The sequence below is a fragment of the Scleropages formosus genome, chromosome 2, assembly GCF_900964775.1.
Source record: "Scleropages formosus chromosome 2, fSclFor1.1, whole genome shotgun sequence".
Taxonomy (NCBI): Eukaryota; Metazoa; Chordata; class Actinopteri; order Osteoglossiformes; family Osteoglossidae; genus Scleropages; species Scleropages formosus.
In genome coordinates, this window is record NC_041807.1 from 31981094 (window position 1) to 32008989 (window position 27896).

The 27896-nt window shown below is 44.1% G+C and overlaps 1 protein-coding gene across 9 annotated transcripts; it reads right to left on the bottom strand.

Annotated features, from left to right (window-relative positions):
* Nucleotides 1–3073: 3073 nt before the first annotated feature.
* snphb (syntaphilin b) lies at nucleotides 3074–25159 on the bottom strand. 9 transcript variants are annotated; one of them, XM_029249900.1, is made up of 8 exons: nucleotides 24849–24926; nucleotides 22028–22082; nucleotides 12300–12410; nucleotides 10739–10804; nucleotides 7241–7357; nucleotides 6631–6732; nucleotides 6227–6376; nucleotides 3074–5930 (listed from the first exon to the last, which is right to left on the bottom strand). In XM_029249900.1, exons 3-8 carry the CDS (start codon nucleotides 12341–12343, stop codon nucleotides 4604–4606), a joined length of 1806 nt encoding a protein of 601 aa, XP_029105733.1. In that variant the 5' UTR covers nucleotides 12344–12410; nucleotides 22028–22082; nucleotides 24849–24926; the 3' UTR covers nucleotides 3074–4603. The 9 variants fall into 9 exon arrangements, with proteins under 9 accessions (XP_029105733.1, XP_029105732.1, XP_029105734.1 ...); XM_029249899.1 differs by having other exon boundaries at nucleotides 6227–6415; XM_029249901.1 differs by adding an exon at nucleotides 8045–8384 and having other exon boundaries at nucleotides 6227–6415; nucleotides 10739–12410.
* Nucleotides 25160–27896: the final 2737 nt, after the last annotated feature.

Here is a 27896-nt window from a genome sequence, read left to right on the forward strand (position 1 = left end):
TAAGGAAAGTGAACACGTATCATTTTACGACTATATTCGTTCAACTGATGCTTTTCTCCACGGCAGCAGCATCTGCAATACAAAAGATTTGAAGACACACTGGATGTGACTTTGCAAAAGAAATAAAAGGGATGTGAAAGAATGTATGTTTTGGCCAATCCTCCAATCTATTCACGAGTATGACGAACCACCTCTTTTCGGGGCTCCACATCTGACTGGAAGGCAAGAAGAAGCCGATGGCTGTGCCGGAGGCAGTGGGACATGACATCACTGTCGGGGGTCTCCTGCGGAGAATCCATTATGCCGTCACACTCCAGACCCCTCTGTCCTCCCGTGCCCAGCAACGTGGACCCCTGATCTGGAAGCAAGGGCATGAGGAGACCCCTGAGAGCACTGCATTCTGGATGGAGAGCAGTGCTGTGAAAGGGAGAGGAAACAAGGCAATGGCAAAATCAGGGAGCCCCCCCCCCAATCACCCACCACCACTGGCTGCAGGAACCGTAACGGTTACCAGCTTAGGACTCGTAACCATGACGCTGATGACGGAATCTCCAAAGGGGGTCCCCGCTGTTTTATTATTTTGTTGCTTAGCTGACATTTTAATCCACAGTGACTAATAATTTGACCCATTGTCACCAAGGCAATTCAGATGAAGAGTAACCCTCCTGGATCTAGAAGCAGCGACCTATAAAAAAAACAAAAAGAAGCTTTGACCTTAACTGCCATGCTTCCCCAGCACGGCTTACAGCTAAAATGAATCTCTATGATCTGTCACATTTCTGGTGCATCTCTACCAGTAAAACAGCTGTGATGATCGCAGAAACACTGCAGTTCCACTGAGCCGTAAAGGACGGAAGTGCTACTGAGTACTGCAACCATTGGGGAATTAATCTCCTTCAGTCCCGGCATGAGGTCACAGCAATTTGCAAACTGCCACAGCAACCGCAGCAGCATTTTGGCTCCGGGTTGCCCTCATGCTGACATCCTGTCCCTTAACCGCACAAAGAAATGACTTTGTCATACCCATAAAATACATAACTGAGTTACTCTTCAAAAGGATACCACACAAAGACAGAAGGACAAAACAAAAAACATGGAGTGGCTTTTAGAAGGTGGTTCATTTCAGACCTGCTGCATTAGTGCTGCTGAGGACATTTCTGCTCATCACAGTTCTGTCTGTTCAGTTCACTGGTTTTCTGCCTTGGAAGTTATTCCTCCTCAACACAAGGGGAAAAAAAAAAAAAACACATTTCCAACTGCCAGGGCTGGAGAAGCACACTTAACGCTTACCCAGTCGGCTAAGACTTACAATCAACACTTGGATCCGTGGGTTGACAGCTCCGAAAGACACGTGGTGTCGGTGTCCTCTTGACATTGGACTTGTTCCACCTGGGCTCACCTTTGGTTCTCTGTGTCGTTGGGAGTCTTTAGAGCTCGACGCCGTATTTCAGAGGTGCTCACAGATCTCTGAGACGCTGGCCTTGTGGGTAGGCTTCTCAATCCAGGGACACCTAGTCCACGTTCCTCCAGCGGCTGCTCAGACTCGGGGTCGGGGTCTTGATCCAGATGGGTGGATGTACGATTGGCTATGATCCGTGCTCACTGAACCATCCCGGTCTGATTCCAACTGCGTTGCAAACCCACGCACTAAAATATGGCTTTTAAGAGATGTCATGAACCACCCATGGATCAGTGCTAAAGACACTAAAGACTGTATGAATGGCACACAAAGACACTACAACCATTCTAGTTCTGAATGGTTATATTCACCCAACCCGGGAAAAACTATGTTTTTCTAAATGCTTCCCTTTGACAAGGGAGCACAGAAGGAGTAACTTTGCAGTTGAAAGAGGACTTAACAGTTCATTCATTTATATATTTTCATTCTTTCTTGTAAGCGCTTGTAGTTTCACACTTACAAAGTTCACTACATTGACAAACAGAGGTTTCAGTTAAACTACTTCACAAAGCTGTAAAGGATTGTCAAGCGAAAAACAAAACTGCAGCACATACATGGGAGAAAAAGTCAAAAAGTCAAAAGGCAACTTATTTAGTGTTCCGAAGGAAAAACATAGTAACTACCCATAATAATCGCAAACTGCGTAGTTCTGACTGAATATTCAGTCCATTATAGCTGTACCACGGTATTGCTATTCCCTACACGGCAAATACCTTATTACAGATATTCCCCCCTGTGAAATGACATCATCGTTGGTTCCTTAGGCCTGCTCCTTACATCTGTGAAGTCCTTTAAGGATTGAACTCATTCATGTTTTAAAATACACAAAAGTATTCACCCCCCAGACATTAGACAGAAATATTAGACATGCGACACAATCTTAACTTCAAGTAATAGCTAATCTCATAAAGTGATTTATAGTGCGATTACAAGGACTAAACACCACATACATAAAACAACACACATCTTTTAGTAGATCCTAACAGTATTTTGGTTTTGACCTCAATTCGAATGAGCTTTTCACTAAATCATCGTACGAGCTTTGGTGTGCCATTTGTCATCTTTAAACTTATTCAACTCATTTCAAACGTATTATATTTCACCCTAGCCTGATGTCGATCCAGAACTGGTTCGTAACTGCAGCTAAAACTGGAGTAGTAATTACACGTAATTATGAGTAAAAAAAATAAAGGAAAAAAAAAAGCAAAACTTTGCAGGTTAACTTTGAACTTTTTAAAACTTAATTAAGAAGCATTAAAAAGCACAAGCTACCGCTATTAAAAGTCATTTAACAGTAATTTCACTATTTTCATGATTGTTTACACAGTGAACGAAACTACAGCGCACTGAAATTTTGTAGGTAACACTATAGACATAAAGAATTCACAAATGCGCACGCACACACACACACACACACACACACACACACAGTCTGAAGTAATGCTGCATTTCGCCTTTGCTCACCTAGTAAAACAACAGAGCTCTTCTTCCACACACAGTGCTCACTGTGAAAACCCCGTGTTGTTTACGCTTACACAGCATACACGACATCCAAGATAAAACGCTAACGATCGCTCACTGGAACACACGCCACTTCTGTGGAATCATATTGGCCACTTAGCAGTACTGAATGTCCCACACCATCTACCATCAAGGAGTCATCGTGCTACACTTGGACCTTTCAACAGTGCACATCATCTAGCTTTCTTGACACACTTTATAGGCATTTTTCCATCTGTGTGGGTCTCCCAACACAGAGCAAACTATTACTGGCATCATAAGGGACAATGTCAAATTACATCTACAACTGGTTCAACAGACAATAACTCATTGCAAGAATGGTTCACCAATGACTCATCCAAGAACTGTTAACCAATTACCAATGACTCTTCAGAAAATGGTTCACCGATCACTCATCCAATAACATTTCACCAATGGCTAATGACTCTTCTGAAAGTGGTTCACCAACAGCTAATCCCACTGCTCAGTTCACTCAGTCACCCATTCAAGAACTGCTCACCAATGAGTTCTGACTTGTTTCGGAAATGGTTCTCCAATCAGCTCTCTTTTCACCCAACTCTCCTAAACCTCAATCCAGTTGAGGAAGTCTTCTCCGCATGGAGATAGAAATACCCTCAACAGTGTGTGAGGAACAGAAGAGTCTAAAAGAGAGGCTGGCCAAGGCTGGATCAGCTCTTATTTAGTTGGTGAAGAGGATGAAAACCTGTGTCTAGACCAAGAGGGCAGCCAAGACTTATACTAAATATGTTTGGTACTTTTCCTCATGAATGGTCATCGCTTCATAACTGCAATTCTTTTTTTAGAGAATCATGTAATACAGCATATTGTTGCTGTTTTCAAGGCTTCTGATATAATTTTGAGACAGCATTTAGTCCTGCCCAATCTTTCGTTAAGGTTCACAGGAAGGTCCACGTTTTCCAAGCATCCTAAGTCTGAAAAATTAATTTTCTTCAGAACTGTGTGTAAACAATCAGGAAAAACTGTAATTAATACAAGTACGAATTCAACTATTTAACCACAGGCACACGAAGTAAAGCATTTAAAGTGTCTCTCAATGTCTGATAGATTTAAATCGGTCTTTTAATTCCAATTTGGCCTTGCATTGTATTGGACAGAGAACAACAGACTATGGTAGATATGAGGTCGAAGTAACTATGGCAAAAACGTAATGCAGCAGCTTAAATCCCATCATTTTCTTGGAGGGGGGGGGAGGTCATCCATGTCACACAGACACATTGACAGAAAGACACAGAGGAGTTGGCATAACGTGAAACCCAAGAACTGCGCCTGCCACCTTGGCACGGTCGACAGACACATGGAGGAATGGGCAGAGATGGAGAAAGACAATACTGTCTTCCTGCACTCTGGCTGGTCATTACAATCAGCGTCAATCACACATCCCTGGTGTCTCTCTGGAGTCCTAAAAGGGAAAGGATGGTGGAGGGAAGGAGTTAAAAGTTCACGGTCAAAGAGGTTAAAGGTCAGGAGAGGCTATATAGTGAGTGAGGTGCCGTATAAGGACATTGCTTCAGACGTCTGCCTAACCGGTACATTTTAGACAGAGGAGCTTGGTGCCCCACAGGACCGATACTCCGGATTCTGGACTGGGGGAGAGAGGCTGCTTCATATTTCTACCCCCCCAAGTCCACCGCCGCCCCCCGCAGGGTAGTGCCGGGTACCACCCCCTCTGCGCAGGGAGTGCAGGGCAACGGTGCAGCAGCCTCGCAGCAGAGAGCCGATGTTGTAGACAGGCTGCCCCCCTCTGCGGGGCCCCCGGCACAACCAGGCCACAGCAGGCACCACAGGCATGGCGACAGCCAACAGATCCACCAGGAAGTGCCGGCTCCAGTAGCTCTTCTGCGGCGGTCCCGACCCACCAGCTTCAGACGCGGAGGAATCCTCGGCTTCTGTGCCTCCCTCCATGTCGTCGTCCTGGTCCTCCTCCACCACCACCACCGTGACGCCACCGTGCTCGTCTGGCTGGGATGCGCTCTTGGGCTGGCAGGTCTGCGGAGGCAGCGGCACCTCCTTGTCCTCCAGAGGGGGCAGCTCCACGGTGCAGGAGAGGGATGAGGGTGGTGGGGCAACAGCGGGCTCCGTGGGCTCAGCCGCTGTAGTGGTGGCAGTTGCCGAGGTGATGGTGTCGAAGTCCTCGCCTTCCTCCGAGAACCAGGTGGATGTAGGGCTGCAGGCCTGAGACTTGAACACCTTCTCCACAATGGTGTCCAGCTCGGGGTTGTAGGCTGGACCGCAGTCCGTTTGGATGGCTTGCTCCCTGAGATGGTGTAAGAACAGGTGGTGGTGAGCGATGCAGGAGTGGCTGCTGCAATTGCGGCTGCACCTTAGCGGCAGGGCCCTGTCGCTGCTGTACAGCTTCTCGTAGGTGGAGGAGTGCGGCAGGCGGGAGCAGGCGCTCAGCAGGGACGACGTCTCCTCGGACAGCAGCGTGGCCTCCAGCAGCAGGTCGGCCCGGCTGGCCCTGCTGTCCCCGCAGACGCAGCCGCTGTCCTGGGTCTCCTCGCCCGAAAGGCTCGGGAAGTCCGGGGCATTGCCGTTCTTATCAGCCAGCGCCTGATCGCTCAGCTTGGTGTAGGTAGAGCTGCGTGTGAGGGAGCGAGCTGGCGAACCCTCGCAAGACCTGGACAGGCCCAGCCCTGCCCCTGGTCCTGCTCCGTCTTCCCTGGCCAAGCCGTTCTGAGCCAGCTCCATGGTGTACAGCAGTTTTTCCAGCTTGTGATTCTGCATGTTGATGTCCTGGAAGTACTTCTGCACACCGGTGTCTGTGTGTCCCAGGTTGCTCTTCACCACGTCAATCACCTGCTTCAGCTGCTGAATCTCCTTCCGCGCCTCCTTCAGAGCCAGCTGGGCCTCCACACGATGGCATTCCTCCTCGATCCAGTCCTCCTGCATACGTGAGAGCTGAGTCTTCAGCTCGTCGATCTCCGAGTCCCTGCAAGACAGGAGTTGGGCCGAGAAGCTGCTGTCACATGACAGGACTGAAGTTAGCTATTGAAAACGAGGAAGGTTTAGCAGCTCTATTCAAAACCTTAATTTGGCTTCATTTTTAAATACATACTTTAGCACCAGACACCCCTGCTGTATGAATATTTATAAAAATTAGGACACTTTTCTGTGAAGCCGGAGAAGTTTTTCTGAAATGAAAGAGAGTAAACGACAGAACTTCAGTGCAGTCGGGACTTTCTGGTTGCCACATGAGCGCTAGAGCAGCCGCAAGAGACTCCTCACCGGTCCTGCAGCCGGTCGATGGTGTCCTTGAGGCGTGCTCGCAGGTGCCGGATGCACACCTCCTTCTGCTGCAGGGGCGTCAAATACTGCTCCGGGGGAGGTGGCCGGATCCCGTGGTTGTCCGTGCAGGACGCATACTTCACCTGACGCCTATGAGTGGTACAGTGAGATCCACAGGCAATGGCTGCCCTGCATGAAGCACATTCAGATCTACTGCACAGTTGCAGATGGCTTCCTCTGCTAAAGGTCTGTGTGACAGCAGCTGACTCGTACAAAAAACGTCTTATCACACGAACTGTAAAGTGCAGGAAATCCATTACTTGGACCTGGGCATGTGGTATGGAGCCCATGGAAGCTCATACATTAAGAGACTGGAGATCATAAGATACTAGAGGCTGATGTACCTGGGCACTGGGCTTCCATCGCTTCCCTTGCAGGACCCAGAGCTGCTGCTGAGGGAGGAGTTGCCATAAGGGTCCCTTGAGCTGACTGGAGCAGCAGGCCGTCTGGGTCAGAGCCGGAAAGAACAGAAAGTCTTAATTTGCTGCCCAACTGCATGGAACCCAAAGATATACGCACAGATATAACACACACACACACACACACACACACACACACACACACACACACACACACACACACACACACACACACACACACACACAACAGCAAAGACTAATAGTGATCCTGCAGCTCGCAGAAAAACGGTTCCACAAGACACACACAAAATGAGACACGCTACCAAACGGGGCAGCTTTACAAATCAAATAACAAAGATGGGTACAAAACAATTCAACAATTTCTAAGAAGAAACAACTTAAAAAATGTAATATACTCTCTAAGAAAACAATTTAAAAAAAAAAAAAACAAAACATGTAAGCATCCAACGCAACTCCAGTCGAAACAAAAGAAAAATGCAGAAGTCAAAGTAAACTCCACTGTTGGTGAACACAGGTGAGTTTGTGCAGAAGGGTGAATGTCGACATGAAGCCGCGGAAGGAGGGAGATGCTGACCGATTGAGCCGCTCCGGCGAACGTGGGGACAGAAATCCACGACTTTGGCGCATTGAAACCATAAAGCCTGTCTCCATGGGAATGTAGTCTAGCTCTACGAACCTGCAATAGTCAAAACTGACCAGACATAGAAGTCTGTTACATTGGGTGCACACCAGTCGCCAAAAAAAAAACTTGGGGTTTGGGGCTTGCCGGAACCGCCTTCTGTTACAAATATCCAAGACACATTTACATGAAAACACAGCTGACACCTTTAAGCAGTACATTAACTAGAAAGGCAAAACTACGCTCTGCTCTTCCCAGGTTACTCAATGCGGAATAGGAGCCACAACTAAAAATAATCTTGCTTTAAATCTGCACAGGAACTCTTATTTAATTCTGTGGAGGGTAGCTTTCTGTCAGATGGAATTAGAATAAGAACCAGTGATTAATGTTTCAATGAAACAGAGGAAGAAGCTCAGCGCTAACCCTTCTTCTAACTCTGGATCATTATTAATTAAAACTCCTCTTAGTCACTTTCTGTATTTAAGCCTCTCGATATAAATTATTCCAAAGGCACATGTGGTTTAAATCCAATACTGATCAGTGAACCTTTACTGTAATTGTTTTAGAAAGTAAGAACCTGCATCTATTATTGCTTACATGCATACATTTGCTTTTCACTCTTGTTAAATAAGGGTTAGAAAAACCATCTGGGAACAAATGCATGTGCAATTACAAACTGCAGGTGTGAAATACTGGGAGAAATAAACCTAAACAGATATGTTTAAAAATTAAAATCCCAAAGATGACTTTAATACACACCAAATATCAATCCTAACCAACGGTGAGGATTTGCAGTCAAGTTACAACAGGGATGGACAACTCCGGCCATTGTGGATCCATGGGACCTCCTCATTGGTCAAACACCTCAACATGTGATTACAAATTAAGCAATCAGAAACTGTCTTTGGTCCAGGAAGACTGGAGTTTTCCAATCACTGGGCCCCAGCACTGGAGCTCTGGGTGCAGAGCCAATAGGAGAGCTGAACCGCTAAAGCTACATCTGAAAGGGGTGGAGAAAGGGCGGGGAAAGGGGCAGGATATGGCGGAGGGCAATCGAGCAACGCAAAAAAGGAGGCTGAAGAAAGCAGCGGAAGCAAACCTAGGATGCAAAGAAAGAAAGAAAAACTTTCAAACCACAGCCAGCAAGCAGACGAGCAGTTAAAAGCACTGTAAAAGCATAGCCCATCGTGTGTCCTCCCATTTTGTCTCAGGCCGGAAGCGTTGACCCGTGTTGTGCGTTTGGGTCAGTAGACGAATGAGGAGAACAGGGTGCCGACCTCCCCGTCGTCTACCTGAAAATGGGCAAACTCACTTCGCATTTGCACATTTGAAATCAAATGAAGGAAAATTAAGTTCTAGCTGAGCTCGAGACAACTGCCATCACAGCGGTCCACAGTGGAAGAGTGCTCTTCTTTACCGAACACTTCTAGGGCGGCACACGCGAGCGTCAGCTCTGTCGTTTATTTGCTGATCCAGAGATTCTGCGTCAGAAAAAGATGTTTTCTTGAGGTGCACGAGCGTGCGTGCTTGTTCGTGGTGGAATGTGAACGATCCCAGGTTTTTCTTGACCGTAATTATCAGGCTGTCAAACTGAATTTCAGCTATTTTCTGCAAAGTGTTCTCGTAAACACACTGTATTTAGAAATTATTTTATAATCAGTGAAGACACATGGCTAATCGAACTATTAGAAGCAAGTTATATGAGATCTGAGCAAAACAAACCAATTTGGTGGGAATCCTTTTAAAGCGCACAAGGAAAGGTTAGATGCGATGGAAATGTTACGCTGAAGCTCCAGTGAGAGCAATATGCCAGTGAGATATAACATACGCTACTGATTGACTAATTTCTTTTGCTTAATGCACACTATCTTTGGACCGCATGGAAAAACATTAATATGTCAGTCAAGATAACCAACATCAAGAAAAACAAAAAACTGAAAGAACAATTTAATTTGGAATCAGTGAACTGAATCTGGGAGAAAACTTGAATTGATTAATATTACTATACAGCTGAAGTATTAGCCAGGTCAAATATTTCTTTAGAGAAAGTTGTTTGGCCACAATTGAGTTTTGGTGTGAGCAAAGCAAGAACTTATTTTCCCAAGAGTTCTTTAGGTGTTTTAACTTAAATTCAGTTGCTGTTTAATAGCCGTTTTCACATATTGACATAAACGGAAGAAGTGATTCAACTTATGGTTACAGATCATTTGATATTAAACATTTCAATCATATTCAGAGCACTGAACTGTTTCCATCTTTCCTCTGTTTTTAATTCTGTTTGCACTGGTACCAGTTTATTTTTTGCTTTAAACACTTTTATAAGAGCCCTTGTTTGTTTTACCTCAGCTTAGTCGATGACAAACATTTTCATGTAGACATTTAATTTATTGCAGGATTACTTTACACTGTAATTCCCCATCCTGGCGTGGGTGTACCTGTGTTTGTTGGGTATTGCTGTCCATCTCTTAAATTATACTTAGCTATTGCCTGTATGCGCAGTATGACTGAAGTCATGTTAAACCAAATGCAATACCTAAGGACTCATTCGGAGTGTTAAACTGAATGAGGAACACCTGTACATTCAGTTCAATTTATTTTCATAAGGACCTCTTCTCAACAGAGTAACACATAGCACTGAAAAGACAAAAAAAAAAAAAAAAAAAAAAACAACAGGATGAAAGGATTTGCAAAAATCTTTCCTAATTTTCTCCCTTAAAATGAACAATACTGTGACAATTATTTCACAGTTGACACTACTGAATACTTAAGTCTTTAAATTAAATTAAGGGATTGATTCATCCAAATGAGGTTCAACACCAATTTACTGTACTCAGTTGTGCTCATGATCTAGGAAACATTGGATAAATTAAACACTACTGGTGCTGCTCTCAGCTGTTTTCCTAGACCAATGCAAATTTGGTTTACCATGACTATAAATAGAGCTTTAAAATAATACATTTGATTTAATGTGGTTTGTGTAACTAAATTTCAGTTACCATTCAATTACTTCACTCAATTTACAGCTCAGTCAGGCCTTATTAATAAGGAGCTCAATTGCAACTCAGACCAGCATACACAAGGGTGGGGACATTAGTCACCGAGAACCACTAATCTGTGTCGAACCGTGATTGTGGTAAACAAACATGGCTCAGTGTTCTTATTGTCTAGTTTTTTAAAAGAATATTAACAGTTATGGAAACGCCAACTGAGATATCAGTCAATTCAGGTCTAGTTTGATACACAGTCTGAAAGTGAGGCTCAATCAACCCTTGTGGGGGAGGACTGGAATGTATGCAAGTCGAGAAAAAGTTTAGGCTCCAATTATGAAAAAAGACTGTTAAAGATGTAACGATGGTTATAAGCCTGAGTTTAACAAAGTATATTTTCTGTTATTTTGAGAGGTACTGTATCGCTATATATGTGCTATGAGCCAATAACAGATGTGTCTCTCACGCAGAAGGGGAAGACAACATTTGCTGCAAGCGGCGTTTTGGCTGCAGAGCCTTCAGGGGGTTGAATCTGGGGAAAGAAACAAGAGAGGGAGACGTCTGGATTCAAGCATGGATGCAAACGCGGCTCAGCTTTCGCAAGCGCAAGGCAAGACGGGACAGTTCCAATAAAAGCAGTACGTTACAGAACGATCTCACCGAGCAACCATGTTCACTGATGGATAATGTCCATGTGCCTAAAGTACTGCAGTCATAAAGCTGACAGTATGTAAGCCTTCACTTCCAGAAGTAGTCTGGTTCTTCTTGAAATAGGTCTTCAATGAAAAGGTGTCTTTATAGATGGAAAATCTCTTAATAAATTGCGATAAAGCATATTTTGTGTTAAAAGGACATCATTAATCACGAGCCTTTCCCTGACAGGAGCCGTGTAGGCGTGCTCGGGATTCTGATCTCTCTGCCGTCTGGCACAAATAAGTGTAATTCCATGTCAGTTGTGTCAGCAATCTGTGTAGTAACACAACAGCATCTTGCTCTTCAAGGCTTTCAAGTTCAAAATGTTCCTCAGAGAGGTTGAAGTTTTAAAATCAGACAATTCACCTCTGTGCAATTCAATCTCCTATACCTACCACTTAAAATACATGCCATAACCTATATCTCATTATATGGCAAATATTAGAAAATAAAAATATTTTCCCAGGGAAACAGAATCAACAGGTGAGCCTCAGAATATGAAAAGAAGATCATGCCGGTGCAAGATCTGAGCATTTTTAAGCAGAACTGGATGGAAACTAGATCAACACAGACAAAGTGAGAAAAGTGCAAGTGTGCAATGCTCTGTCGGCTGGTAAACAACACACTCTTTTCAATAATCATGCTGATTTAATGGTAATACGCAGCCAACATTTTGGAAGAGGAAAAAATGGCACACATGATAAAGTACTGAGAGCTGAATCTTCCACAGACAGATGAAACATTTGGAAAGTTGGAAAAGGGGGGGCTGAGAAGTTTCGGTCTTGTTTTGCTGTGTTCGTGTCCTGGTGCCATGAAAAAAAAATGACAAGATGATCAAGAAGAAAGTAATAAAGACAACAATCATCGATGGGTTTGGTCTCTTTGGAAAACCAGAAAAAAAGACCAACTTTGTATTTTTTTTAATCCTGATGAGTCAGAAGTACCTTTAGGATGTTTTACAAGAACATAGGGAGATGGAGAGCATCGGGGAGGATAGAGAGAACAGAGAGATGAGATGTAAATAATGGAGAGTTAAGTGAACAGGATGACAAAAAAGAAAAGCAGGGCTGATGTGAGAGGGAGTAGCTTGAAGGAAGAGGGATTAAGAAGAGTGACAGTTGGACGGAGAGATGATGGAGATGCATGAGAGAGAAAAAGGTGAAAGAGAGAGAGGGGAGGTGAATGGGTGGAGAAATGAATGGAGGACCAGGTGACGGGGCATGAAAAACAGAGGCGAGTCAATGAGATGGAGAGATGAGGAGAAGTGAGAAGGACGCAACTAAAGGATAGGGCAAGAAGTCAGTATGCATGGGGGGTGTGTGGGGGTGGGGTACCTGCGTGATCCCGAAGATGACTTCCTGTTAGGGGGCGCCGACATGAGGACAGACGGCCTGTCTCTCTCTCTCTCTCTCACACACACACACGCGTCACTGGAGCTGTGTAGCCTGGGAACACACAGACACACTCAACTGCACAACTATTACACATAAATGAAAATTATACAGAGCAACAAAACAACACGGTTTCTGCAGCTTCCCTGTACAGTGCCCCAAAAATATAGACTTTGCTGAGTTTCAACATCAGACATCCAGAAATATGTAGGGGTGTTTGTATTTTCTATGAGATGGACATCACTTTGGAGAAAAGCCTCTGCTGGATGAATAAATGTAAATAGGTAATAAGAAAGAAAGACAATAATCATCCATCATCAATAACTGAGTTCAACTCAGGGTTACAGCAAATGTGATTAAAATCACTCAAGGTTTCATAATTAATGGCATTTTCTTTGCTTTTCTTTCATGTTTAGCTCCACAGGCTGAATCACCACCAGGGATATCGGTCACAGTGCTGCTGACCATCATCAGACAGATATTTTATGACACATTTTGCCCTAGATTGCCTTGCTCTGGGACTTGGCAGGAGCTGACAGTCCTTGTACTGACAGATACTGGCAGGGGTTCGAGTGCGGCGCTGCCGGTGCCGCTCAATCACCCGGCCTTGTACAGATACTCTCTCCAACAGCATCGACTCCATCACCTTCCTAATTGTCCTCCTGTGGCAGCACAATGACCGCGTCCCACAAAAAACCTTTCCGTTCCGCATCTTTCAATACGTTCAATACTCCCGTTTTCACACACAGGAGCACATGGGATCGGCAGTGTCTGGTGCTCTCACTGTATCGGCGTCAATTTATTTTTTTAAATCAATATTCTTTTGCCATCACCTTATAGTTGTGGTCAAATTTATCGGCACAATGTGATTTTAACACATTGAAGCAGAAAATCAGTTAGTTTTATTGGTTTACTGACAAAACTAAAACATTAATGAAAAGCATTTCAAAGCTTAACATTTTTGTGTAAGCATGAAGAAGGGGAAAAAAAAAAAAAAAAAGGCTTGGGCAGAATTACAGGCATCTAATTTCCTGGAAAATCGGAGGCTTGTTCAAGGACGTTTGGGCAAAGATCAGTCTGCCTCCTCCGTGTCTTTCTTTCAGCAAAGCAGCACTACGTTTACAAAAGGCCAGAACCCCCTCCCTACAGCCAGACATAGCGGAGGTTCCAAAACGCTGTAAAAACTGGTGTTTCTGAACTTAGGATAGGGTTCTGTTCCAGTGACCTCATCCTTTGTCACAAACCTCCTTTTTACATTTTTATTCATTTAGCTGATGCTTTTTTCTCCAAAGCAACTTACAATGTTAAGGTTACAATTATCACAAGCTTACAGTTTAACTGAATTGAATTGCTCATTTATACAGCTGGGTAAATTTTACTGGAGCAATTTAGGGTAAGTACCTTGCTCAAGGGTACTACAGCCAGGGGGGATTGAACCTGCAACCTTTGGAGCCAAAGGAAGCAGCTCTAACCACTACAGCACCAGCTGTCCCTATAATATTACATAATGTAAACCACCTGGATATATAAACAATTAAGATGCATGAATACCAGGTTGTATAATTGCGCTTTGTTTTTTCCATTAGTTTTACACATTATTCATGTTAATATACAATAACATAAATACTCTACAGTATTGTAACTATATTCATGATGCACTATTATTTTCACATTCATTTCTAAATCTGTATTTTCTTCCGCACCAGCAGAACACGCATGTTTTCACTTGCCAGTCATTTGTGGAATCACAAACGGAACATTGCTGAAATAAAATGGAATTGCTCATAGACACACCGACTGAGTCAATAAGAAATACGGTGTCTTGCAGCAGCGCGGCGAGCCGATATCATCGTGCGGCAGACGGAGCGGTTAGTGGTCAGATGTTACGACCGCATTTCAGGGACTCAAAAACAATACGGTTCATGAGATCGCTGTCAAAAGTAAGGTGCGTACGCAATGCTGACGACTACCCGTACGGTCTGCGGATGACCAAAGGGCTTAACTTCTTTCCTCTAAAAAAAATTAACATTTGATCCGTACGATGCTTCAGCCGAATTTCGGATTGTCCAGGCAATTTTTGGATCTTCTTCGATAATGGAACGTGATACATTGAAATACTGTAATCTCTTGCCCCCGTTTTACGTATGTGGACGTATCTGCAATTCCTTGGGGTACTTTTTGTGTCCGCATTCGTTTGTCATGTCTACAGAAGCTACTGGAATACATATGCTACGGCAAAGGCCGAATCAATCAAACTTCGAAATGCTTCATTAATGAAATGTACGTACCGGAGCCCTCCGTCTGATACGGGAGGCACTTCTGTTTACTCCGAGCTTTACGTCGCAATGAAGAAAAACATTGTCCAACTGCATAACTGTAAAGGTCACGTAAGCTACTTCTACGAGTGCGCTGGAGCAGTAGCGCACACGGGCAAAACGAGGGAAGGGGTCGAGATCTCGGCAGCAGACGGCCTCAGCGCACCATACCGCACCCGATGTGACTCCAGTGCTTTTCTCACACTAAAGCACTGACACTCACCAGCTCCTGCCACTACTTGCTTTTGACAGCAATGTCTGAGAAAACACTCGTCATTTCCCTTTGCAAAAATCAAAGCGGAGACTCAGAAATAGTGCAGCGGAAAAAAGATCCAGAAGGATATGGGATGCTCTCCAGAGAGAAGGGGGATGAATATGTAATGGTTGCAGGGGATTATTTTCTCTCCGAAATCCCCAGGAACACTTCCTCCCAGATGCATTCCGTGGGGCTTGGCTGATCATCTACGCACGGGACCCGAGGCTCTCTGGTCCTCTCAAGAGGAGAAGTGCAGCGTGTGCAAGCAAGCGGTGGCCAGGAGCAGTGGGTGAGGGGTGGATGGATTCAGGGTGAATGCACTCGGATGTACAAAAAAAAAAGAAAAAAAAAAAACAAAGGCACAAAGCATCTAACACAGGATAAATGGGACAATAACTGCTAGTAGCTTACTATACAAACTTGACACTGTTATTCACTATGTCAGCTAAATGAACAAGCAAGTAGTAATGCATTGTCATGTTGTCACGGGTTGAAAGAGATGCAGCTGTAGGAGGTTCTTCAAATGTAGTAAATGTAGAGCGACAGCTGAAAATATAGTGGTTAGAACTACAAACTACAGTACGGCCTTTAGACCTAAAGGTCGCAGGTTCGATTCCCGCTTCTGACCGTAGTACCCTTGAACGAGGTGCTTACCCTTAATTTAAAAACAAGCAAGCTCCAGTAAAGTTATCAAGCCATATAAATGGATGGTATGGCGTGGTTTTCAAGGCAAGTCAAGGGAGGAAACAGAGGTGGCTTGCCAGGTCCTTCCTCTGCATGGCAGGGGAGGCAAACACAGGGAGAAAGACAGGGCCACCGCACCCCAAGCAGGACTCGAACCCCAGACCTGCCACACTGCAAGGCACCGGCCAAACCCACTGCGCCCCCCTATATAAATGGATAAATAACTGTAAATACTTTCACGCTGTAAGTTGCTTTGGAGAAAAGGGTTGGCTAAACGAAGAGGTGTAAATGTAGTAAACTGAAGAAATGAATGATAAAGGCAGGATCCTGGGGAATTACAGGTGTTATAGGGACGTCAGGGGTGGGAGGGCCCCTGTAAAGAGACCGCTGTGTCTCTACCCGAACAGTATGGGTTTATGGTTTGTGCTCCTGTTTTAAGACAGCAGAAGTGTCGCTTGTGTTCAAAAACAGGACCAGCAGAGCTGCTACAACACAGACTAAATCACCTTTATTGCGTTTCCGTCCCTGACCGGCCCTCCTCTGGCATCACTGTATCCAATTCCTTACAGAGATTTACAGAGCTGTTTACTCGAACCAGGCCTGTCCCACTGGAGCGTGTCTTTCGTCCTTAAATCACTTTAATGTCACCAAGTAGACATTTATAGTATCAGTGCTCTTAAACAAGTCAGTATATTGTCATTATAATTATCATCACTATCAATTTACATGATGACACTTTCATCCAAGGCAACGTACGCCGTTTCATCAACTTACACATTTGACTTACATGTTTTCTTCTTTTTTTTTTTTTTTTTTTGCACAGTTCAGGGTCCTTGACCAGGGGAAGTGCAGCAGGAGCAGGGACTGGGGTTCAAACTGGCAAACGTCTCGTGTCAAGCAGACGTTCTCGACTGTTACCTGCCGACCCTTATTATGAACTAAGAAAGAACTAACTTCTATATCCACAGATCGGGGCAAATCCGGCAAATCCGGGTTATGAATAAGAGAACGCTGGCTGAAAAAAGTGCAGGTTGAGTGGAAACACTGACAAGTTATTGATAATGGATGGATTTTTAACCACAACTTCTTGTCCAGTGCAGGGCTGAGATGGTCCAGAGCCTGTCCCGAAAGCATAGGGGGTGAGGCAGGGCACGACCTGTATGGGAGGCCAGTCCTTTGCCCAGAAATGACACACACCTACACATACTAGGCTGTGTGGGGGTTTGCGACTCGCAATATAGAGTCCACAAATCCACCTGAAACACTGGGAGGAAACTGAAGAACATGGAGGAAACCCATGAGAGAACATGCAAACTCCACACAGACTGAGCCAGGTTCGAACCCGCAGCCTAAGAGCTGTGAGGTATCAATGCTACTGGGTACATTGACCGGACCATTCTAAGGTTAAATGGAATATCTGGATCTTTCTCACACACACAGAACACTCCTGGGTCGGTTGGCTCTCGGGTGAAAGAACTCCCGTAAAAAAGAAGCTGTTACATAATGGCGGTCATGCCACGGCGCGCACACACACACACACACACACACACACACACACAACCGCCTAAGACAGCCAAATTACAGACGCTGCCCTGTATGGTCACTCCATGCCCTACCACCAGAACAGCCACTTGCACACAGAGCAAATGATCACAAAAACCTTCCGTACCTCCACTTCCTCTACACCCCTAACTTTGGTGTCATTTCTCCGGCCTTTGCCGCACAAAATATGCTCTTTGTCGGCTTTGCTGCGCCTTTCCACTTGAGGCAAGGGACAGTGCCAAGGCCCCCCGAAGGCCATCGTTAAAGGCCACCGGTCGGGGGGCTTCGGCTGACAAAGCCTCCTTCAGCTGACTGTCAGTTCCGCATCCTTCACCATCACACACAGCCCCCAGGCCAGGCCCGCTTCTCTGCGCTCATCGCTGGTCCCACATTTCTCAGGCTTCGGCACCTTTCTTACTGCAGTGCGGTCACAAAATAAAAAGCGTGCCCCGTGGTCAAAATTCAGCACCGAGTCCTTCTGCCATTTGGTTCAGAAGCATTGTTCTTTCATTACTGGTTACTTTAAACTGACTGTCGCTACAAAAAAAAAAAAAAAAAAAAAATTTTGCACACGTGTGATCCGTTCACGCAGTCGTTTTTCAGTAGCAGTAAGGGTCATGGCGTTCCAAAGCCGATCCTGTAAGGGTCAGAGAAAGATGTGGAATCACTCCTGGTTAGGATACCGGTCCACTGGACACTAACACATACATGCATTTATACTTAGTGTGAGCAAGGGGGAGGGGGCACGGTGGCGCAGCGGGTTTGGCCGGGTCCTGCTCTCCAGTGGGTCTGGGGTTCGAGTCCCGCTTGGAGTGCCCTGTGATGGACTGGCGTCCCGTCCTGGGTGTGTCCCCTCCCCCTCTTGCTTTACGCCCTGCGTGTTGCCGGGTTAGGCTCTAGCTCCCCACAACCCTACTCGGGACAAGCGGTTTCAGCCGTCGTGTGTGAAGGTGTGGGTGATCAAGTTGCGTAGTGGTTAAAGCTGCTGACTCGCATTTTTTTTTAAAAAAAAAAAAAAAAAAAAGCAAGATTCAGCTCCATCCTCCTGCTGTAGAGCCCCTGAGCAAGGTACTTAGCCGAAAATGATACAGTAAAAATTACCCAGCGATTTAAATAGGTAAACCATTGTAATCAGTGTAGCATACAAACCTAAAGACAGCAGCCACATAAACAGTAACAATGTTTGTTGTTGACAGAGCTGGGGCCGGATTCAAACAGAGAGACCAGGAGGTGTGTGATGGCCGAACAACAGCTGTCACACAAAAATGTCATCTTCTGATCCACTGCAGCACCCACAAACCAGTAATATAATCTGAGAAAGTGCAGGCAGTCTGAATCAGACTGCTGTAATCTGATTAAAAGAAATTAATAAATGACAAAAAAGGGTTTCCCTTACTTTTCAAGCATGGACATTAAAAACAAACAAAAAAAATAACTAAAATAGCTCCCAAAAACGTCAGTAAAAATGTCCACAAGGAAATAATTGTTAAAATGTTTTTTTCAATAGCATTGTTTTGTAATCACGTGAATCTGAAAAGAGTTGAAGTGTAATAAATTAACTGGTAGCATAGTGGTTAAAACCGCTGCCTTTGGACCCAAAGGTCACAGGTTAAAACACCACCTCCAGGTGTAGCACCCTTGAAAAAGGTACTTCACTATACTAAACTGCTCTAGTAGAATTACACAGCTGTATAATTGGGTAATAAATGTAAGCTGCTTTTGAGAAAAGCATCAGCTAAATGAGTGAATGCATCTGAAAATATAAATACAAACATGAAGGTCCAGTAATGTACTTTGTACATGTAATGGTCAGCAATTGTCCCCAGTTGCCCAAGGAAACTGGAAACCATCAGTAGCATTACATAGTAGACATGGGTTATCCCTGATTGGCCAAGAAAGCGGTACAGACATGTAAATCACTAGAAGAGAAAGACCAGAGCAAGAAGTTTTATTTTGTTAATTTGTACTTTTATCTGACAATTTTCTTTAAAGCAACTTACAATGTGAGGTTTGTTTACCAAGCTACGTGCAATGATTTACCCATTTATATTGCACTGTAATTTTTACTGTATCAATCCATGGTAAGTACCCTGATCAAGGGTACTACAGCAGGAACATGGATTCAAACCTGGCTCTTTCAAATGTAAAGGTGGATGCTCTAACCACTATGCCATCTGCTGGTCATGTAAAGAAAGAAAGCCACTATTAAAGAAAATGTTCCCAAAAAGCAGGCAACTAACCTGAAACAGCACCGACTAATGAGCAGAAACACCCATGGGGGGATAGCTACTGATGACCTATAAAATTGTATTTTTTTAAACATTTTCCAGTATAATCTGAGGACTATGGATTGTTTTATTATTATTATTATTATTATTATTATTTTTTTTTTAAACTAAACATACCCCCTAAACATTTCGTGACAAAACTGACCAGCAATGTTCCCTCTCTGTCAGGTTAACCAATAACTCCTATATGTTAACCAAAAGCTCAGAAAGGAGTTGCATATTACCCATGGAAGCTCTCACTCACTTACACTCTGTCACACACACACACACACACACACACACACACAAATAAGCCCTCAAGTCAGATGGATAATCTTTTCAGACAAATGACAGTGTGTTCTTGCCACATAAGCACAGGGTGTTCCTGCCACTCAAATGATCTCCGCTCTGCAACGCAGGCAGGATGCCCACCCCCCACTCCCCCCCCACATGCTGCGATGTCCTGTGTCATTGGTATTCCAGCCTCTCCCCCCTTCCCTCTGCAGCAGTCGTGACGCCAGCCTCCTCCCGGTTTGCCCCGGACACGGAACGCGGGTCCCTCTCAAGGTCACCTTAGCATCCCTCCTCTGATTACAGGAGGCTCTCCCTCACGCCGTGACTGCAACTCTCATCCGAGCGTGCGCGCGCACGTCATTCATCTGTGGATCCTAGACACACATGCTTACAAAACGACGGTCCGTTTGTGCGGCGTGTCTGCGTGACATTCGTGTGCATATGAACAGGCATATGCGCGTGTGAGCGCGCTCCCTCAGCGCAGCAGAATGCAGTAGTGTTCCTCGCGACCCGCTGCTCACCACAGGGACAGCGAGTCATGGAGACGGCGTCCGTCAGGAGAGACCGATATGCTGCTCTTCATTCCATCTGCATCAGACGTGCAGGTTCAGAGACACTCGTACCCTGAGCAATTCTGCACTACAACACAAATCAAATGCAGCCCTTATCGAAAGGATTACTCCATTCTTTCACGACGGATTAAATGGGCCTTTGATGCTTTGATGAGCTCAGTTTTATTTGCAGGAAAGGAAACGGCGGCCACCCCCCGCCTTTCCTGATCACATAGCAGTTTGCCTAAGAGCCCACAGTGAGCCACGGCACGGTGATGTGGTACCGGTGTCCCCATGGTAATGGATGGAGCGATGCAGAGTCACCGCTGCAAACACACCGATCTACTTAACGCACACACACAACAGACAAGACTGAGCATAAATCACACAGCATGGTAATTCCACCAGGTGTTATAGTGATCAGAGGAGGACAGTTTGTTCGAGGCGCCACTGTTACTGTCTAATAAGGATACCAAAAAAAGAGGGGGGACAGTGCAGTCAAATGTAACAAACAGTCTTAAAATAAACAGAAACACCTTTCTGAATCATCTCTGAAGTTATATTATGGCAGAAACAGGGCTGCGTCCGTGCTGCGAAGTAAACTGATGCTAGTAAATGCAAAAGGCCTTGTATACCAGTGTATACAGTATGCATTAGGCACAATCCAACTTGTAGTGCAGTATGTTTCCAAAATACTAACTTATGGCATGAACATCACAGGGAAAATGAGAGAACAAACTGGAAAACACACACTCAGCACAGCCCAGAGGCACCCTTGCAGAGATCCTTAGCAACAAAATTTTGCAACTTCATTTAAAAGCATTAATTACAAATTCCAAATTGTACTGTAGAAATTGTTTCTCTTTTAGGTTGTCTACATACATTTTTCTGGCTAGGCAATAGTATGTGGTTATGGAAAGACAGTAGTTCACCTGCATTTCAGAAAGCTGAATGATTGTTATTAATATTCATCTGGCTGACATTACTCCAAGATGACTTACAACGATGGCAATTTTTACAATTGTTTACTCATTTATACTGTAGGGTATCCTGCCTGGACCAGTGCCTTGCTCAGGGGTACTTCAGCAGGAATGGGGATTTGAACCAGCAACTATCACAAAACCAGAAGTGGTTAGAGCTCCTGCCTTGCCCTCTAAGCACATGGGTTCAAATCCCCATCCTACTGTAGTAGCCTTGATCAAAGCACTTACCCTAGTGTATAAATGGAAGATCATTGCACAAAGCTTAACATACAAACCTAACACTGTTACGGTGCTTTGGAGAAAAGTGGCAGCTAAATGAACTAGCGCAAGACCACAGCACTAAACAATACACTACATGATGGTTCTAACCTTAACCCTAATCCAGGTATCTGAGAATGTACAGTACCATGCAGTATCACAGCTGCCCTGCTCTTATTCAGTCAGGATATGTCAGCAATCTGCACAATTTTATGTCCCATGGGTAAAAGCTACCACATAACTCAATATGCTGCTGTATGAGTGAATTTTCCTCAGTTCAGTAATGATTAGGATTTAAATTCAGATTATTTCTGAAGAGGATTCCTTGGCAGAAGAACCTCATCAGATTTTCAATATCAAAGTGCTGCACACTGCTTTCAGAGTACAAGTTCACTAATAAGTTTCCAAATATGTCGACGATAGAAATCTGTGCATGAGAAAAACCTCAAGTCCTCAGTCTGACAGCCATGTCATGCCCTTCCAACATTTCAGACACTCAAACATAATACCCAGAGGATTACCTTCTCGGTGTCTTCAAACTGTCTTTACACCCAGTGGTTGTGGGCTCAACCCCAACTGAAAAAAAATATATACAATATATAAAAACTGCAAGCATTGCCCACTAATTTCCAGGCCAGTTTTGGAATTGAGTTGAAGGGTGGGTCAGATTAATGCTCCTGTGACACAAGATAAGCTGCCATGCACAGCAGAAAAGAGGAAAACGCTGAAGTAATGAGATGCTAGGACCCAAACCCTCCCTATTACTGCCATTACCATTGCAGGGAGGGGAAGGCACTTCCTGCGATTATTACACTGGCTCTGATCCTCTGTTGGGGCGGAGAGCAGGGGACTGTGCTGAGGGAACATCTGGGTATCCAGAGCTTTTGTATACGGCAAAAAATATTCATCCTGCTGCTTAGCTTAAAAAAAATAATGTGTCACCTTCTTCGTACAAAGAGATCCAAAAGTAAGCCCCGGAAGCTGATTTACCATGATTTTACAAAAGTGGTTATGCAAGCACACACTAGCATTTAGACAACGTAATGAAAGAATGATGTTCGATGAAAGACATATAACCATCCGGGGGGAAACTGGTCATCTGCTCAGGCTGTAACTCCCGAGTCGACAGAAAAATAGACGTACGTTGTTTTACTGGACCAATCCAGCAAGATGTTGGACTGAAAACGTTATTCAGCTCGACTGAGAATTTCCGAGGCTCAGCTGAAAATGTTAACCCCTCCGTTTGCTAAGACCCATTTACAGTAATTGGTGCCGTTGGAGAGCAATGAGCCGACCAACCCAAGTTCCTGCAAAGGAGCACAGACCACAAAAGGAGTAGATGTGTTTTTGCTGAATGTCCACTCCCTGACTCATGTCCAAAGACATCCAGCTCTATAATTCACTACAGCTTTCCTGGACAGTACAATTAACATATTGGGCAGGTCGCATAGTGCTTCATCTAACTGCTAATGTAAACTTGCAATATATCATGTATCACAATTACCATTGTATTTTCCATCAGTTCCACAGTAAGATACCTGTGTAATGTGAGCCAGCAAAAACAGAGGTACTGGACAAGCTGACTGTGCTTTGACAACTTCATGTATAACTCACCGGTTGTGAAATGCATATTTATTTACCTAGTTGATTGTTGCGTTGGAGAAAATATATTTCAAATGAACAAACGTTTCATTTATTTATCCACAGCATTCACATGTAGCCTTGCAACTCATTTAAAGCAACACTACCTATTATGGCTGTGGAACTCTTTATATTAATTTAATATGCTCATTTTAACCGCGATGGACTGGCACCCCGTGTATCCCGTCTCACGCCCCCATGCTTCTGAAATAAGCTCTAGATTACCGAGATCCTGAAACAGACAAGCAGTTATCGATAATGAATCAATGAATGAATGCCCTTTGTAAGATGCTCTGGATCCCAGCATTAGCTAAGCAACACTTAATAATATTCCAAGTAAATGTCATCCCTTGGCCTACAGTCATGACCACAAGTGATACCATAGTAATGAAGCTGCAGAAACTGTGACACTGTTCATACCAGGTGAGACGAACCAGCAGGAAAAGAAGGAAGCCCAGGGTAACTCATCTATAAGAGTACAGTAGGGTCAGTAAGGAGGACAGAGCTAGAAGAGCCAAGATTCAGCGTGGACCCTGGTGAGGATATCGCCATGGTAACTAGCGGGCAGCCAATTACAGCAGTGGGTCAGAGAGAAGCATGTTTCTACGGTAAGGTAACCCTAAATGGAAGACGATACCTTGAACGATTGATCACTGACAAACTGATCTGAGGTAATCAATACATGATGGAACGCGATTCATCGTGGTCACTACTGCCACTGCATTCATGGTTAAGCTGCAGCATTTCCGCCTTCATGCGCTGCATCCGGCCTTTGCAACAACGATCAATATTTTGGAGAGTATAACCAAAACATGTTATGAGGTGATGAAATATGGAATATTATTACTTTTGAAGGGGTTAGTATTATTTCATCATCATGATTCATGTTTTCAAAAAACGAGGTTAATGTCCACATTTGATTTTAACCCTGAGCTATTAGAACTCTTTCAACTCAAGCAATCAACAATCTGGAGGGATTTGAGAAATATTTCACATGATTGCCTGCAGTTTCTGCCGGTCTGGGTAAAAAGATAACGATTTTTTCACACGACACTTGTCTTGACTTGTCGGCGCCAGCAGAAAGAAAACGGAATTACAACATCATGTCATGATCATGCAAACATGGTGGTTAGAAGGTCGAATGGCAAATCTGAGGAGTCATGAAAAGGACGTCCTAACTGCGACAGACTACTCTTTCAAAAAGTAGAAAATATACAGACAAAAACAACAACAGAGCCGCTTCTGTGGAAAACAAGGGGGGGGAAACAGCAGCAGCAGGCAGGTCAGGACTCGCGCGCTACGGGAGAAGAGGACGCGCGCGCGCGTCGGCGCCGCATCACCACTGCAGCATCGCGCGGAAAGGAAAAAAAAGAGAAACGGCCGAGCTCGAGGCGCACACGCAGATGACATGTCGTCACGCGTCTGGATCGCAGCTGCGCGCGGCCGCCGCTTTGCCTTTTGCACGCGGTGTTCGTGTCGCGGAGCAGCGAGTCCGCAGGAATACGCGCCCGGCTAGCGCGCGCTGCGGCTCCTCTTCCGCGCCCCATATACACAAATAGTAAACCGGCGGTTACCACACCGACTCGCTCGGTAAAGCCCGCGCGCAGAATTTGAGTGACAGTATGAGGAAGGCGCGGAACGCCACCGCTGCTGGTGCAGCTACATCATCATGACTCATGACGTTATAAAAACACGATTTACCCGAAAGCCCTCCGCTCGTCCTCAGGGCTCCATCGTCGAGCTACTGCTGCTGCTGCTGCCGCCGCTGCGCGAGCGCCCCTGCGCCGTCCAGTGGCGTCTCCGGGCTGAGGGCGCAGGTGCGGGAACGTGCGCGAGCGTCCGTGGGCTGCGGCAGGAGACTGTGCCCGAGCGCCGCCTCGACAGCGGCTGCGTGGCGCGACGTGTTTCTTCTTAAAGTGGTAACGCGTCGCCCGGAGCTCGGGCTTCGAACCTCGTCGGTACTGGAACGCGCCGACTTTTAAGCAAGCATAGTGTTTGTGAGCAGTTGTGTAAGAGCTCTTTCAAAGCGGGAGTGACACTAACACTCCGGTCGGTGGATGTGTGCTCAGAGCTCCAACCAAGTGGGTGGACACAAGCGCTCACTCACTGACTCTGTATATTGTTGTAATATTCTAGGTTAGCTTTTTAGTTTTACTCACTGAAGAATTACATCATTTGCTTCCTGTGTCTTCAGTGTTACACAAACATACGATCAAATATTAATTTTAGTTTTTGGAATTTTAATGACAGTCTTAATTAAAGACAGTACACCGGGTTATCTATATAACATCTAAACCTTTCCCAGTATCAGTCTTGAACTTGAATAATTGCCAAGGGATTTTCTTTACACTTATCCACATCGAAAAGTACTTGCAAAAGCAAGTGCCCTCTCCATAATTTAACACCAAAAACAGAAATCAGTCGCTGGGCTAAGCCTAAGGTTAGATCCAGAGATTATTGGGGTCAGATCTCTTTCCTGCTTAGCTATCTAGCCCAGCAACTATGATTGAAGCTACGCTTAGGATTAGGATTACTGTAAGTGTCGGGATTCCACAAGGGCTTTCAATCAACTTTTGTACTCGGATGCAAGGTTAGCGAGAAGGAAATGTAGGAGTTTACTTCTGAGTTAGGCTCGGAGGAATTGTCGGGGTCAGACCTAGTGACAGATGAGCTGGAGTAGGGGGCACGACTAGGGTTACAGGGTTAGGGTTAGGAATACATTAGCTGTTCAGGTTCAGAAAAGGCTTTCACTCAAAATTTATAGCAGAGAGAAGGTTAGCAAAAGGTGAAGGGTTAGGGTTAAGGGTAGAGAAATTATTATGATCAGACCTGTTTGCAGCTGAGCTGACGGCTGTGGTTATGTCAAACGATTAGGGTTGGGATTAATGTTAGGGTTCTGAAAGGGCTTTTGCTTACATTTTATACCCAGTGATTAAAGTGAAGAAAAGGATCAGAACTAGGCTCTGAGAAATTGTTGGGGTCAGTCCGTGTTAAAGATGAGATGGGCCAGGGCTGTAACTAAGATTATTGGAAAGGTTAGAATTTTGTGAACTCTCAGGATTGTGGAAATTGGTTCCCTCAAATTTTACTCTAGAAATAGGGTTAGCAAGAGTCAAAAGTGTCAGAGCAAAGCCCGAGATATTATTAGTGCCGCAGTTAATATCTGAACAGGTCCCAGTTTGCTACAAAGGTCAGATATGTATAAATATTATTTCTTCTCAGGTTTTAATACATTTTTGGCTAACCATATCTTGTCAAGTATATAACTGGGTGTTATAAGGCAATACAAACAAAGAGTGCCGTGTAATAAAATGACACGAGGGGCTATTTTTCTCATATGAATTAAGGGAAAGTGTGAACTGAGCAATAGTTTGCCCTGGTCTTGTAGCAGACATCATCAGTTGGTTTCCAAAAACTATAAATAAAATAAAATACAAATGTTATTCTTTCACATTTCAGATGATTTTTTTCCATTGAAAACTTATCATGATTATTAGTTCTTCTACAATATAACTTGATTTGATAATGTTTCATCCTTATTCTTAGTTATTTACTGATTTAATAATAACTGACATTTGCATAATTTTCTTTGGGTACTTTTTTTAAGATGTGGTAGAAACTAGGTTATTAAAATTAAATGCACTAGTAGCGGATGGCAACAAGTAGCACTAGTCTGTAATGTAAAAAGTATATTCCTGCATTTTCTTAAACATATTTATTAATGATCATAAATGGCAATTGTTTTTAAATAAAACATTTTTCTCTTTTGTAAATTTGTGCTTCAGTTTAATATTAGTAGTGTACAAATACTGTAAGCTAATATTTCAGCTTTGAGCCGCTTTGCATCCTATTAATGTAATACTTAGTCATGAGATGTTTTTAGTCCTACACTATGTGCCAGCAGAGGGCACAAAATGAACACATTTCTATGAAGTTCCACTTAAGAGGCCTAATATTTGTCTGTAAATTTTTTGGTTTGGTTAGACCTGCATTTTATTTGAATAACATTTTCGATTAAATGCTTCTTATCCGTATTTTTATTAAAGGTGTTGAGAATAATCACGCTTATTTGTACAACAGCAAGGTCCCTCCTGGGTACTGACCTTGCAATTTTATAACCATATAAACACAAAATTGGTTTTATAGAGGTTGACACACTACCTGGTTGGAAAAAGTGATCTGCTGGGTGTCATGGAAACCTATGACAACCATGGAGTGGCATATAAGTCATAATGAAGGGAGCTTGAAGTCTGCTGAACTAAGTCATCAAGGACAGACAAATTATATGGGAATTCTACAAATAACTGTCAATACTCTGTAAATATTTGTATGATGGATGTCTTTCTGACAAAGACAAGATACGGAACTTGACCTTAAACTTCTTAAGTGCTGTAGGTGTTAAATTCATTATAAGTTACAGGTTCATATGTGTAACGTATAACCTTTTTTGAGACAAAGTTTTATCATCTGTCAGTTATTAAACACCATGCATAAGCACTGAATACAATGTTCTGTTATCGTGTTATAAGATTAAGCTAGTTTTCTTGGCAACAGGTGATGTAATGGTTAGAGCCATTATCTTGCAATTTGAAGGTACCACAATCGAATCCCAACTCCCCTGCAGCAACCCTGCTTAATAAATGGGTAAGTCATTATAAGTAGCTTAGTCTATAAACATAACATTGTAAGTTGCTATGGACAAAGGTGTCAAAAAAATATTTGATGCTTTTTTTTAATCTCAGTATAAAC